This window comes from Styela clava, chromosome 8 (genome assembly GCF_964204865.1).
Source record: "Styela clava chromosome 8, kaStyClav1.hap1.2, whole genome shotgun sequence".
Classification (NCBI taxonomy): domain Eukaryota; kingdom Metazoa; phylum Chordata; class Ascidiacea; order Stolidobranchia; family Styelidae; genus Styela; species Styela clava.
In genome coordinates, this window is record NC_135257.1 from 9,768,829 (window position 1) to 9,782,575 (window position 13,747).

General features: G+C 38.5%; 2 protein-coding genes across 4 annotated transcripts; one reads left to right on the forward strand and one right to left on the reverse strand.

Moving 5' to 3' along the window:
• The first annotated feature begins 398 nt into the window (after positions 1 to 398).
• LOC144425718 (uncharacterized) lies at positions 399 to 6,767 on the forward strand. Its single transcript, XM_078115257.1, has one exon. It carries the CDS (start codon positions 399 to 401, stop codon positions 6,765 to 6,767), a length of 6,369 nt encoding a protein of 2,122 aa, XP_077971383.1.
• Positions 6,768 to 10,798: 4,031 nt separating this feature from the next.
• Positions 10,799 to 13,538, reverse strand: LOC120346358 (tRNA-uridine aminocarboxypropyltransferase 2-like). Of its 3 annotated transcripts, XR_005569983.2 has the most exons (5): positions 13,349 to 13,536; positions 12,434 to 12,812; positions 11,904 to 12,032; positions 11,542 to 11,725; positions 10,799 to 11,469 (listed from the first exon to the last, which is right to left on the reverse strand). XR_005569983.2 is itself a non-coding variant. In XM_039416070.2 (4 exons), exons 1-4 carry the CDS (start codon positions 13,435 to 13,437, stop codon positions 11,633 to 11,635), a joined length of 690 nt encoding a protein of 229 aa, XP_039272004.2. In that variant the 5' UTR covers positions 13,438 to 13,536; the 3' UTR covers positions 10,799 to 11,632. The 3 variants fall into 3 exon arrangements, 2 of the variants coding, with proteins under 2 accessions (XP_039272004.2, XP_039272005.2); XM_039416070.2 differs by having other exon boundaries at positions 10,799 to 11,725; XM_039416071.2 differs by lacking the exon at positions 11,904 to 12,032 and having other exon boundaries at positions 10,799 to 11,725; positions 13,349 to 13,538.
• Positions 13,539 to 13,747: the final 209 nt, after the last annotated feature.

Consider the following 13,747-nt stretch of genomic DNA (forward strand, 5'->3'; position numbering starts at 1 on the left):
ACTGTTTGACAACTATTTCATCATTATTTGACTACTATTTTGACTCAACAATAAACATCTTTGGACAATCGTTTCGAACTTTGAAAGGAACTCAGACAGAACCGCGTCATCAAAAAAAAAGTGCCTGTACGATCTATTTATTCCAATCACCCTAACGAGCACATCGCCATCGTATGGTGCTGAGCCGTTATAGTAAAATACATATCTCTCGGGAGGACATTGTCAAAATCTGCAAGTGTTGCAGTAAAGTATTGTGGGGTGTACCCACAGACCCAACACATTGTCAAAGTCTGCAAGTGTTGCAGCAAAACGTCATATAATCAGTAATTTGTGCTGCTGAGAAGGCCGTGTAGGCCTATTGTAATCAGCTGCAATTAGATACCGTAACGACCAACACCATGTCAACAAAATCTAGAGAAAGTCAAATTACTGATATAAAAGATGATTTGGATTCCTTGTCACCATGCGAAACTTTAAAAAGCAAACCAATTAAAATGTTCTCTGCTGCTGACAAGTCCGGCTCTACTAGCAGTGAAAATAGCTCTTGCGTCCAACTAGACCAAGGCACAAGAAATAGTGACTCGTTGAAAGCAGCCTTCACTGAAATGGAGAATGACATTTTAGAAGCCATAGCCGACTGCAAATTGTCTTTCGTCACCTGCAAAGATGGTTCTGGAATTCAAGCGGTGTTTCCAAAACTAGTGCAGTATAAGTCAAGTTTATCTTCAATTGTCAAGGATATGAAGAACATTTTATTGGAGACTGATTTGATTAATTTCACACGTCGTTATCAACAATGTATTGAAAATATTATACAAGTTTCTGAAACTGCTAGTGCGAAAATATTAGAACTAGATGAACGATCCCAATGTTCTCAATCATATCGCCCAACTTCAAAGCGGCACCGTTCTGCTCGAACTGTAAGCAGCGTGAAATCAACAATGTCTGGGGAAAGCAAAGTTTCAAGCAAAAAAGAATTCTTCGACTTGCAAAAAGATGTGGCAGCAATGGAGGCTACGAAAGGCATTCGTAAACAGCAATTTGATCTTCAGATTCAAAAAGAGATAGCGGAGAAAAAAGCCAGGGCGCTAGTTTGTCTTCAAGCTGAAGAGGCCGAAAATCCTTTCAGTGTTGATGTGGATCTAATGAGAGGTGCAAATAATTATTTCAATCCAAATAATAGTTGTTTTAATGCAAATTCAAAATCATCTCCTATTTTAAATGAGGCTCCAGCGTGCATGGTTATTGATCCTCAAATTGAGCTAAATAATTCAGATATTTCTAATCATGATCAAGTTTCATCCACTGTTGTTGATATTCCCTGCCAAGCATCGAGCTATAGTCCTGTAATCAATCCCCGACCGCCCTTTACTAATGTTAGTGCTTCCCAAGAGGCCGTTTCCACTGGTATTGTAAATGTTGGTAGCTTTTCCTTGCCACCCCCTAATGTGAATTCATTCCCATCAGTGCCTACTGTTTCTAATGTATCACAAAATGTTTTTAATGTATCCAGAGTTGCTAGTGCTCCTTTTAACTGTTGTACACAAACCACCACTGTGTCTGCCAATTCAGGCAGCTTACCAACTCATTGTAATGATAATAATATCTCTGTTCCCACTGTGAATAGTGCTGCTCTTCCTCCACAAACCTGCAATCTTTCCCATGACATGACCAATTTAATGAGTAATATTTTATCAGTCCAAAGGGCTCCTGTAGCCAAAGTTAGGGTGTTTGATGGGGATCCATTGCAATATCCACAATGGGAGAGCTCATTTAAAAAGCTAGTCGAGCAAAGGTTGCTTGATGACGCAGATAAAATGAATCTGCTTGAACGTCACTTGACAGGTGAACCCAAAAGTATGGTTGAAGGTTTGTTTTTATTACAATCCGAGAATTCTTATGAAAGAGCTAAAAAGGCCCTAAAAGATCGCTATGGTGATGACAGTGTCATTAGTGTAGCCTTTAGAACAAAACTGGCATCATGGCCTAAAATTGGTCCAAATGATATAAAAGGCATGTTGGCATTTTCTGATTTCCTTCAGCAAATTGTTGAGGTTAAAAAGGTTGTAGAGGATTTAAAAATTCTCGATTTTCCCTCAGAGCTATGTGTGTTAATCAAAAGAGTTTTGCCCTCTTCATTGTTTAACAGGTGGAAAGAGTCAGTTTATGAATGGAAGTGTAAGTTTAATGTAAACACATCTGATAACTTGAAGGTAAACTGCCCCAAATACCCTCCATTTGAGGAGTTTGCAAAATTTATTTTAAAGCGTGCCTCAGTGATGCATTGTCCTGAGATGACAGTTTTTGATGAGAATCTCAACCCGTCCAAGTATAATACTGAGCAAAATAGTAAGTCTAATCATTCGAGATATGGTCATCGAATGAATAAAAATTCCTTTAGCACTAATGTTTCACGAGATAGTTGCTTGCATTGTAATGGGTCTCACAAAATTGGTGATTGTCAAACATTCTTACGAATTTCTTTGGTAAAAAGAAGGAAACTGTTCTGGGATAATTTTTTATGTTACTCTTGTGGAGTGAAAATGTCCAAGGGTCATAGTGCAAAGTCATGCAAAAACGTGGCTTCTTGCAGAAAGTGCAATAAGGGCCATTTGACATGTTTTCATGTTGACAATAAGCCAGAACAGACTGAAAGTAACCAATCTTTCTGTTCTGAAGTATGCTCAATAGTTGACCAACATGATGGTGTAGACCAATCCATGATTATCCCAGTATGGGTCAAAGGTAACACTTCAAAAGAAGTGTTATGTTACTGTCTGCTTGATGGCCAGTCTAATACAAGTTTTATCACAGGTGAGTTGCAACAGCAACTGGGGTTAAAGGGTGTTGACACCCAGATATCATTATCCACTATGTCCAGCCGTAATGACTTAATTCAGTGCAAGGTTTTTAAAAATATTCAAGTCTCTAGTTATGATCATAAAGATATTATATCTGTTCCCAGAGCATATACCCGAGATGAGATCCCTGTCAAGAGATCTCAAATTCCTAAATCTGAAGTCTGCAAAAAGTGGAAACATCTAGCTGATGTAGCCAAGCACTTAATGCCATATATGCCAGATCTCCCTGTTTCTATGCTTATAGGCAGCAATGCACCAAATGCTATCAGACCTCGAGATATAATAGCCGGCCTAGAAACTGAGCCATATGCTCAAAGATCCATACTTGGATGGGGTGTTGTTGGGAAAGTTTGCCATGGTGATGATGATTGCTATGTAAGTCATAGGATGCTAGCATGTGGTGCTACTTCCAAAGTCGATCCCGGGGAGAAGTTTGTCTTCTCTACTAAAGTAAAAGAAGTATTATTTCCCAATCAGGTGTGTTCGATGTTTAATGCTGATTTTGTTGAGCACTGTGGCAATCAACAAAATATGTCAGCAGAAGACCACAGGTTTCTAAAAATTCTCTCAGATGGCATCACTAAAAAGGATGGCCATTACAAACTTCCATTACCTTTACGATCCCAACAAATCAACCTTCCAAATAATTTGCCTCTTGCTCAAAAAAGACTTGAGCAGCTGAAGAAGCGTATGCTTCGAGATCAGAAGTACAAAAATGATTATTATAAATTTATGTCGGACATCATTGAGAATTATGCTGAACGGGTGCCTGATGATGAAGTAAGTTTGAGCAATGGTAGTGTGAATTATGTTCCTCATTTGGGTGTGTATCATCCAAAGAAACCTGATAAAATTCGTGTTGTGTTTGACTGTTCTGCAAAATATGGTGGTGTGTGTTTGAATGATTATTTGCTTCCTGGGCCTGACCAGATGAACAGTCTTTTGGGTATTTTGCTCAGATTTCGTATGGAGAGAGTGGCTGTGAAGTGTGATATTAAAGCATTTTTTCATCAATTTTTAGTTGATGAACCGCACCGTGATCTGTTACGTTTTTTATGGTGGGATAATAGTGATATGACTGGTAACTTATGCCATTACAAGTTGAAAATTCACCTATTTGGTGCAATTTCATCACCTGGCTGTGCAAGTTTCGGGTTAAAGCATGCTGCAGATGATGGTGAGTCTTCTTTTGGTAAGGAAGCAGCAGACTTCATTCGTAATGAATTTTACGTTGATGATGGTCTGACTTCAAAGCCAAATGCAGAGGATGCTATTGAGTTGATAAAAAATAGCACAAATTTGTGTTCGAGTGCTGGTTTAAATCTCTGTAAGATAATGTCTAATAGTCGGGAGGTTCTTGAAAGCGTTCCTCAATTGTCTGTGTCTCCTAGCGTGCAGTGTTTGGATCCAAAATCTGATCCCTTACCTGTTGAAAGAGCTCTGGGTGTGGACTGGTTAGTGGAGAGTGATTGCTTGTGTTTTCGTATTGACTCGAAGGTTACTCCTGTTACAAGGAGGGGAATTCTTTCCGCAGTCAGTAGTGTGTATGATCCCATAGGTCTGGTAGCACCAGTCATTCTTGAGGGTAAGAAAATCCTCCAAGCCTTGTGCAAGGATTGTTATGACTGGGACGAACCCATTCCTGAGATTTTCAGGGTTAAATGGGAAAAATGGCAAAAGGATCTTTGTCATTTGGTGAATCTGAGAGTAGATCGTTGCTATAAGCCGGTAAATTTTGGTAATATCAAGCATGTGGAACTGCATCACTTTTCTGATGCCTCTGAAAGTGGTTATGGCCAGTGTACATACTTACGTCTGGTTAATGATTGTGGCAAAGCACATTGTGCCCTTGTAATTGGTAAGGCCAGAGTTGCTCCGTTGAAACATGTTACAATTCCCAGGTTGGAATTGACTGCAGCAGTGGTGTCTGCCAGAATGAGTAATTTGGTTAAAACTGAACTAAAATTGAAAAATGCCACAGAGTTTTTCTGGGTCGATAGTATGGTGGTACTGGGGTATATACAAAATGAGAGCAAACGTTTCAATGTTTTTGTGGCTAATAGGGTGCAAACTATCCATAATTTTTCTAGTCCATCATCCTGGCATCATGTACCTACCAAGGCAAACCCGAGTGATGATGCGAGTCGAGGCTTGCAAGCAGACCAGCTAAATGCTGGTTGTAGGTGGTTGAACGGGCCAGAGTTTTTGTGGTGTGAAGGAAAATTTGTTCCTCCATTAGTAAAGCCTGAACAGAATGATGAAGTAATTTTAGAAGTGCAGAAGGAGATGAAGGGATGCTCTGTGCATCGAACCATCGCCTTCAAAGCTGACTGTTCTGGCAAAGATTTTGATATCTCTAGACTTAATATTTTCTCATCCTGGTTTAAAGCAAAACGTGCAGTTGCAAACTGTATTAAGTACAAGGATTTGCTCAAGAATCCTAAATCTGCCTTTCAGAAAGTTACTTCTGATGATTTGTGCCAGGCGGAAAATTTAATTATATTTTCCCTTCAGCGTTCATATTTTAGTAAAGATCTAAGTGTACTAAAGAATTCTGATTGCTCAGATCAAGTCTCATTTAAAAACCGGTTTTCAAGATTAGACCCCTTCCTTGATAACTCTGGCATTGTCAGAGTTGGGGGACGAATTCGAAACTCTATAGAGGAGTTTAAGGTAAAACACCCTGTTGTCTTACCTAGAAAAGGTCATGTCACAAGTATTATTATTCACCATTTTCATGTCCGTGGTGGCCACATGGGTCGTTATATGACTCTAAATGCTATACGGCAATCTGGTTATTGGATTTTGGGAGGCACTTCTGCTGTTTCTCAGCAAATACATGCTTGTGTTCCTTGTAAAAAAATTAGAGGTAACCCACATGGCCAGAAGATGGCTGACCTGCCAAAAGATAGGTTTAATTTGGACAGTCCGTTCACATATTGTGGCATGGATATCTTTGGGCATTTTTTTATTAAAGAAAAAAGGTCCATGTTGAAACGATGGGTAATTTTATTCATTTGCTTGTCATCACGAGCTGTACATCTGGAATCTCTGAATTCTATGAGCACAGACTCTTTTATCAATGCTTTGCGTAGGTTCACTGCTCGAAGAGGCCCTGTGAAACAGCTACGCTGTGATTGTGGTAGCAATTTCATTGGTGCAAGTAACGAATTAAGAAAGGCTTATAAGGAATTTGATCAAGTCAAGATCAAAAATTTTCTCTTACAGGGTGAATGTGACTGGGTCGATTTCAAATTTGGGGTGCCAAATTCCAGTCATATGCAGGGTTTTGTTGAAAGGCAGATACGAACTGTTCGTTCTGCCTTGGAGCCCCTGTTTTTACAGTTTGGTCACATATTATGCGAAGAATCATTTCGCACTGTGTTAGTGGAGGCCGAGCAGGTTGTTAATTCGAAACCATTGGCAGTTGCTAATTTGAGTGATCCTCTGGCACCTGAACCACTGACTCCTAACCATATTTTAACACTCAAGCCCAAGGTTTTGTTGCCACCTCCAGGTAATTTCCAAAAGTCTGATCAGTATCTTTTAAAACGATGGAGACGTGTACAATATCTTGTTAATGAATTTTGGTACAGGTACCGACGAGAATGCCTTCACCTTTTGCAAGAAAGACAGAAATGGGTCTTTCCAAAGAGAAATCTTGCTCTGGGTGATATTGTCCATGTTATTGAGGATGGGTCTCCTAGAAATTCATGGAAATTAGGAAAGGTTGTTGAGGTTTTCCCCAGTGGTGATGGGCTAGTACGTAAAGTAAGACTTCAGCTTGCCACAAGTTTGTTAACAACCAATGGTAAGCGGGTTGGGGTCACAGCTTATTTAGACCGGCCTGTACACAAGCTTGTTCTTTTAATTGCCAATGAGGGTTCCAGGTCTGTGGAGGATTGATTGCATTACACATTTATTGTGTTAGTAACTTGAATTTACTTATTTACTGTGTTAGTAGTTGATTAATTTTATCACTACGTTCTTATTGTGTTAATAATTTTTTGATGTTTTGCTATTTGCATATGTTTTGTGTGTTTCTATTGAACGTAATTGACGGGTTTACAACTTTTCTCACAATTTGATACCTTTGTAATTTTATAAACTGCTTTCTGTTTTTCTCGTATGTGGGGTTTCCCCGACGGTGGAGCCAATCGTTTTAGAACCTTTATAAAGCGTTTTTATATTTTCGCTTGTTATTACTTGTTTGTGGGGTTTCCCCGGCGGTGGAGCCAATCGTTATGTTTTGACATTATTCAATTTGAAATGCTTAATGGTGCACCGGCGGCGAAGCTTCACTTTGGTTTTCACAGTTGGTTCTTGTTTGTTTTTATTAAATAGAAATCAGTCCCCCTTGTACTTCCATACGAGAGGAACTGATTTGGGGAGCCATGTAGCGGTCATGATTCTAAACGGTGACCGCTATTATTATAACTAAACTGGCAACGGTAACTTAGGGCATTGAACCCTGACCATTTTGGTGTTGGCGGGATCTCTTTCGGCGTGAGCCGCTTGGAGGTAGGACGTATAAATTTGTATCTTAATCAATCGGGGGACTTTTGGTATTATTAATTAGGCGTAGTTTAAATTTACATCATATAATTCTATTTTCCTGTTTCATATAGTTATTATTGGTCCCTCCTGTGTAATAGCACTGTATTTTACCGGATTACTGTTTGACAACTATTTCATCATTATTTGACTACTATTTTGACTCAACAATAAACATCTTTGGACAATCGTTTCGAACTTTGAAAGGAACTCAGACAGAACCGCGTCATCAAAAAAAAAGTGCCTGTACGATCTATTTATTCCAATCACCCTAACGAGCACATCGCCATCGTATGGTGCTGAGCCGTTATAAATACCTACGTATGTGACCCTCGGCACCACAACCATAGCAAGTAATACCTTCATTCCTACGCCCACCCTTCTGACGAAAAAATCGGGGTTGATGACCTTTGTCAAACATAGCACGAAAACTGTCAAGCATCTCTTTAATATCATTCCGCAGCTTACTAAATTCAGATTTACACACACCATCATCACGCTCAGAATTATTCACAACAGCTACCATGCGCTTACTAGCACGATTAAATCCAGGTGCACTGTGCGTAGCATCAATAGAATGACATACATCATCCACAGTAATTAATTCATACAAACTCTGAGTTTGCCTGATTGTCAAAGTCTTACACATCTTACACAAGCCTTCCTTGACAATGCGCAAAGGGAAGTAGCATATTCCGTTGGCGTCTCAGTGGCCAGCCAACTTCTTCCTGTTATTAAACAGAGTAGCAAAGTATGACTCCTTACCCTCTGAATAATAACGCTTTTTCAGGTGATTCACTGCAAGGACAAAGCCTTCCCACGCATACATGCAGCAAAATGAACACCAGCAATTTTATCAGTCCATCCATTACAGGTAGTAATGAATGAAAAATGACCAAATAATCATCCAAAGACATACCATCACCATTAAAAGTATCAGACTGGATATCCATTCTCATACTATTATTCATACCAAAAGGAACTGCCTTGCAATCAGTAACATTTCCATTCACACTTGCATGCATAGGTGTAGACTGGTCAACCACACACTCATCAGCAAAATTCAATTTTTTAACATTACCGGTACCATTCATCAAACATTCATTATCAGGGCAGTCTGGTTCACCATTCCTATCAACACTCTTAGGCACCTCAGGGGTTTCTAATATAGGTTTCGGAATAAATGATGGCACCTCACTCTCAGCCATGACCTCGTCAATGCTTTCCAGACGGCATACAACCCGTTCGAGTACTTCCTTCATGCCAAAATCTCTTTTTTCAAGTTTTGCAACACTAGCATAGACTATTTGCAGTTGTCTAGCCAATTCTTTATTTTCAGCCTCTAGTACTTTATTCATGTTTTTAATTTCTTTGTTTTCGGTTTCCATCTCGACAATTTTATCCCATATTTTGTTGCGTTCAAGGTCGCAATTCTTTCTTCGGTGTGACATCATGAACTTTTAATCAAAAAAATCGTATGATTTTTCAATCCTGGCGCTTGCTCGTCAATTTGCAACAGTACGACTTAACCGGAATACCGGTAGGTGCTCGCCACTAATACAGTCTGATAATACTGGAATAATTAGTTCAGAAGATCCAGTGTGCTGCAAAGACACACAAATAGGTTCGAAGTTCACGATGCAAACAAAAGACTTTATTAAAATAGTGTAAAATCCACGATTAAAGCAGATGAAATAGAAGAGCGACAAAATACGGTCCTTACTCAGCGCCAGCAAAAGCAAAGAGAGCACGAGCGAGCACGAGTGCAAAAGGGCGCTGGAAGGGGGCCATGAGCCATAAAAGGTTGAGTACCACTGTTGTATCTATGTAAATACAGTCAGATATGACAGTGTGGAATCGCACCTTGTAAAATCACATATATATTGGCTAGCTAATCCCATAGCCGACATGATCTGGTAACTGGTCGAGAGGCCGTAATTCACCACATAATTGAGACGTCCTATCGGGTTTCCTCTACCTCGGGATAAATGTATAAATCCTATTAGGATTTATACTTTGTGTTTAATTTTTGAAATGTTCGAGTATCTCTTTGTGCCAATTGTTTTTTTTCCCATTACTTTTTATTTTTGACTAGTTTTAAATCTCTCATGATGACCAGTTCTGGTATTTCGCGACCTCCCGTCAATTGCGATGAAATCCGGTATCCTAATGTACAATACTTCGTGTCTGAATCTAAACTGTTCTGGGGTTTCTCGCATGACAAAATTTATTGATGTTTATTAAATTTATTATATGACAAACATTTTATTGTCTATTGCCCAACACAAAACGCCAGAGCAGATGGGCTGTCCGACGAACCTTGTCAAATGGTCTACTCAGTGATGAGCTGGAAAAATCGCAACAACCGGAACGCACCAAAATCGCAAAAATGTAATATATTTACAACACGACGCGGACAGAATGTTTTGACTGTCCTAAGATAGAGTCGAAGAACTGCAATGATATACGAAGAAATTATCTGAAATATGTCTGTGCAGAATTACAAGAATATTTATAGCAATTCAATACAAATGTTATTTTCAGAAAGGTATAGGATGATTTTCCATGCGGTCAAATGTCGGAGAAATATTCATTACACGTTACTTCTGTACTAACTATTTGCGTGATGTGATGTAAAAAAAAAATTACGAATTATAATGTAACAAAACATAAATTAATAACTAGTTTAACCAGCTAAACTTGACTTTTTGTACCATAATTTTATTTCAACAACAGGAACGCAAATGCAATAAAATGTTCAACAACCGGAACGCCGTTACGGCTACAGCCAACCACTGGCGTCTACTTATCCCTAAATCTAATGAAAACACAAATAAAAGCACGGGGAAGCGTCACTTCAAAGTTATTTATTATTTGTGAAACGAAATTTCTATTTTGTATGCAACTTCGAGTTATTCATGGTCCAATGAAACTAAATCTACGATACTTTTAGTAAATGTTGTACCACACCATGATTCATTTTAATTGTTATTATTGGAAACTTTGATAATTCCACCGCGTCGCTAGCCCCGATCCCATTACGAAACCAAGTATACGTCTCATAAGACTGTTATCAGTTAACCAATGCTGTATGCACTGAAAAGCCACGGTAAAGTACATTTTTAGGCATTTGCTCACCCCAGTGTCCTTATTAAATATCTTTCAATTACACTTAATGAAAGAAATTGATTGGTTAGAAAGTGTGGGATAAGTACACGTAGGGTAGGTACCGGTACCTATGTCTCCCACTGCGACTCCGCCAAGTTACAGGGTAACTGAAGTCACGTCCTGTCCCTTGGGTCCTCAAATGCATGTCTTCAATCTATGCACTGATGCACCAACAACTGAACAACACTGCAATCTGTCAACCGACAATTCCGCACTTGTGTTGAGAAAGAACTTTATTGTGTTCACGGCTTACATTATTAATGTTAGCGTTAGTGATAAATTGACTATTTTTGACAAGGACTCAAAGAACAGTCACAGGTATGCTAAGATACAAAATAAGACAATGATCAATAAAACGATGCAAAAATATACAGCAATCCTATTCGGGTAATTATATGAATAAACCAAAAATATTCAAGTATGAATTTCCACCTGATAACAGTCATGTAAGGTATGGCATAAGTACAATCCTCTCAAAATAGGAAAACCCATCATTAATAAAATATATAATTGCAAAGCATCCTTCTAATCCGCAACTAGCGTCTACCTCGAGGCAAGGAAAATTCCAGACGGCCGTAAAGCGTAAATAAGTCATGTGTTACGTCACACCTAGGATGTAAAATCATAAGGTTCCATAAAATGGGCATACAAACATTTCGTACAGAAAGGGTCATGTAATATTGGTAAACAGACAGTAGAAGAGCATTGCTCTTAGTCCAATACATGGCCACGAAGCTCTTGCATCGGTACCGCTTTAGATGAACACCCAGTTTGCAGAAAATAGCTTGGCAGAAAAAGGGGCTCAGGTATTCCATAAAACATTTCTCACAGTTTAGGTGTATCACTGGACTTACAAGGACCAACGCATTGCGGGTCGGATGATGCCCTGAAATTTATATATAGTCTGAAGTTACTATATATTGCATGAAGTTACTGAAAATTTTCTTCAGAAACATACCCTGACCCATGATCAGTCATTCCTCAAAAGTGGCTTACACCAGTATAACAAACATGCCATGTTTGTGTTGCAGCCCCAATATGAGTAATCATCATCTGAATGACATTCTCGTTTTTGGTTCATGTACTTTTTCACCATAATCCAACTGAAACTGACACATCGTTCGAAGAGGTTTTAACAGCATCTAGAAACAAAAAGTTACACCTTAATGATAGATATCGTAATGATATGCAACATATTGAAAATGTTGCAAATACGGAAGAAATACAAGGGCATCTTTTGTGCCAGGAGATTTCTGTGGAAGATTGCCAAAATTCCAATGATATCTGCATGCCAAAAATAAAGTGTATACGATTACATACTTCTCCAATTGCCTTATCTTGTTCCCAATGTGATAGTGCAACTGCGGCGCATTCTACTGTACTAAGACATTTTTCGTTGGGTTGTGTTCTGACAACGTATTCACTGTTCTGTTGAGTTTCAATCGAAACCTTCCACATGAAAATATTTGAGATTAAATTACAACCACTGATATGGAAAACAGAAATAATCACAAGTCAACAGCACATCATACGACAGAGTGGTACACTTTTCAATAACTGTTAACCTACTCTTAGGAAACCTTGTTTTGAAACTAAACAAAAAAAAGAGAGGAAAATGGTTTGAAATATATTCACAGGATTCAATGAAAACAAGCACATATAAAATTGTTTAGACTCTCTTATGAGGTCTCCTGTAAAAGTATACAGAGCGGAGTATAACTTAGAAGAATTCAAAATTTCACAACATGGAGAGGATTTGGCTGCAGATACATGCTATATCAGTAAACCGACTTTTAACATAAATAGTTTATCAGCAAAATTGCACAGATAACAAAAGATTATTACCATACCAATGGTAGACTGTGGAGAAACTTGCATCGTTTGTACATATTTTGTGCTTGTTTCCATGTGCCATCCAAGAGAACAATATTACAAATATCTTTCTCATTCATTTTCAACTCGTATAGAGGAATTGCATGAGGTCCTGGGTACATCAGAATGGTGTTTTTTTCTTTCAGTGATGCATACAAATCTGAAAATTTAGATTCTGGGAACCTGTTGCCTCTGAATATTTTGCAGAAACTTGACTTGATACAAGCTTCAAGAATCACTGTTGTATGGAGTGGTCGACTACATTCCTTGGGATGTTGTAGAATGAACAACTTAGTTTTATTTAAGCCAACAGGATTTGCAGGAAAGACATGACATAAACAAACATTCGTAGGTCTCCTGTAACACAACAAAGTGTTTTTAATTTTGCAAAAATAATTTTTTAGTGTTTAAATTAAATTAGTATTCGTATAACTGTATAACGTTATCGAAAATTGTCAGCCAAATGACTAAACACTGAAACCAGAAAACCTGTAGACCGATACTGTGGGTCTGAATAAGTATTAAGTACACCCCGTAAATGCTTAAATAATGCCAAACAAAAATGTCATGTAAAAATACTGCCCAAATTTTTTTTAAAATAAAAGTCTCCCGCGGAACGCCATAGATACATCATTTCTGTATTTGGTATAGGACATACCTGCTTTATTGAAGACTGAGAGGGTTTGATTTTAACTAAATGCAGAAATGCGCATGTCAGGAATTTCAGTCTGTGTCAAACAATTTATTTTAATCATAAATTTTCACATCACATTTCTGTCTGGTGTTATTTAAGGAGTTACCGTACCACCTGTACCATACGACGTTTACTTCGCTAGACCCGGTACTGTGTTCCAGTACCGGTAGGCTAGCATCGCCGGTACTAAACATCTTACTTGCATTTCTCGCATTTGTTTCTTGACTTGTATAAATGAGTTTCATCTTCTATGTGTCCATCGTCATTCCAAAACGCCAAATGTTCCATCAATCAATCATAAAATAAGGCAAGTGGAGAGATAGATGGCTCGGTGGGAAGAACAAGATGCTGCAGAACGGCATTATTGGCATACCAGTCCAGTGGGCAGTGTGCTTGACCTCTGTGAAGCTAGCAGCAAAACACGAAATTGTGACTGACAGAATCGCAGAAAATACCCACGCGTACAATTAAATGTTCCCAATGATTTTTAAAGAAGAAAGTGTATATTTTGATTAGTTTCACAATAGCAATTAAAGCAAAACAATCATTAACTACACTCCTCGTATTGTTAATATATAGTAAACAAGCTAAAGCGACT

What these genes read in the sequence shown, in the direction of transcription:
- LOC120346358 (XM_039416070.2), bottom strand. Translation starts at nt 13,437, where the DNA reads ATGGAACATTTGGCGTTTTGGAATGACGATGGACACATAGAAGATGAA. An exon ending in AACAAATGCGAGAAATGCAA is followed by an intron (nt 12,813 to 13,348) that starts GTAAGATGTTTA and finishes GTTGTGTTACAG; the next exon opens with GAGACCTACGAATGTTTGTT. An exon ending in AAGATAAGGCAATTGGAGAA is followed by an intron (nt 11,726 to 11,903) that starts GTATGTAATCGT and finishes TTTTGTTTCTAG; the next exon opens with ATGCTGTTAAAACCTCTTCG.
- LOC144425718 (XM_078115257.1), top strand. Translation starts at nt 399, where the DNA reads ATGTCAACAAAATCTAGAGAAAGTCAAATTACTGATATAAAAGATGAT.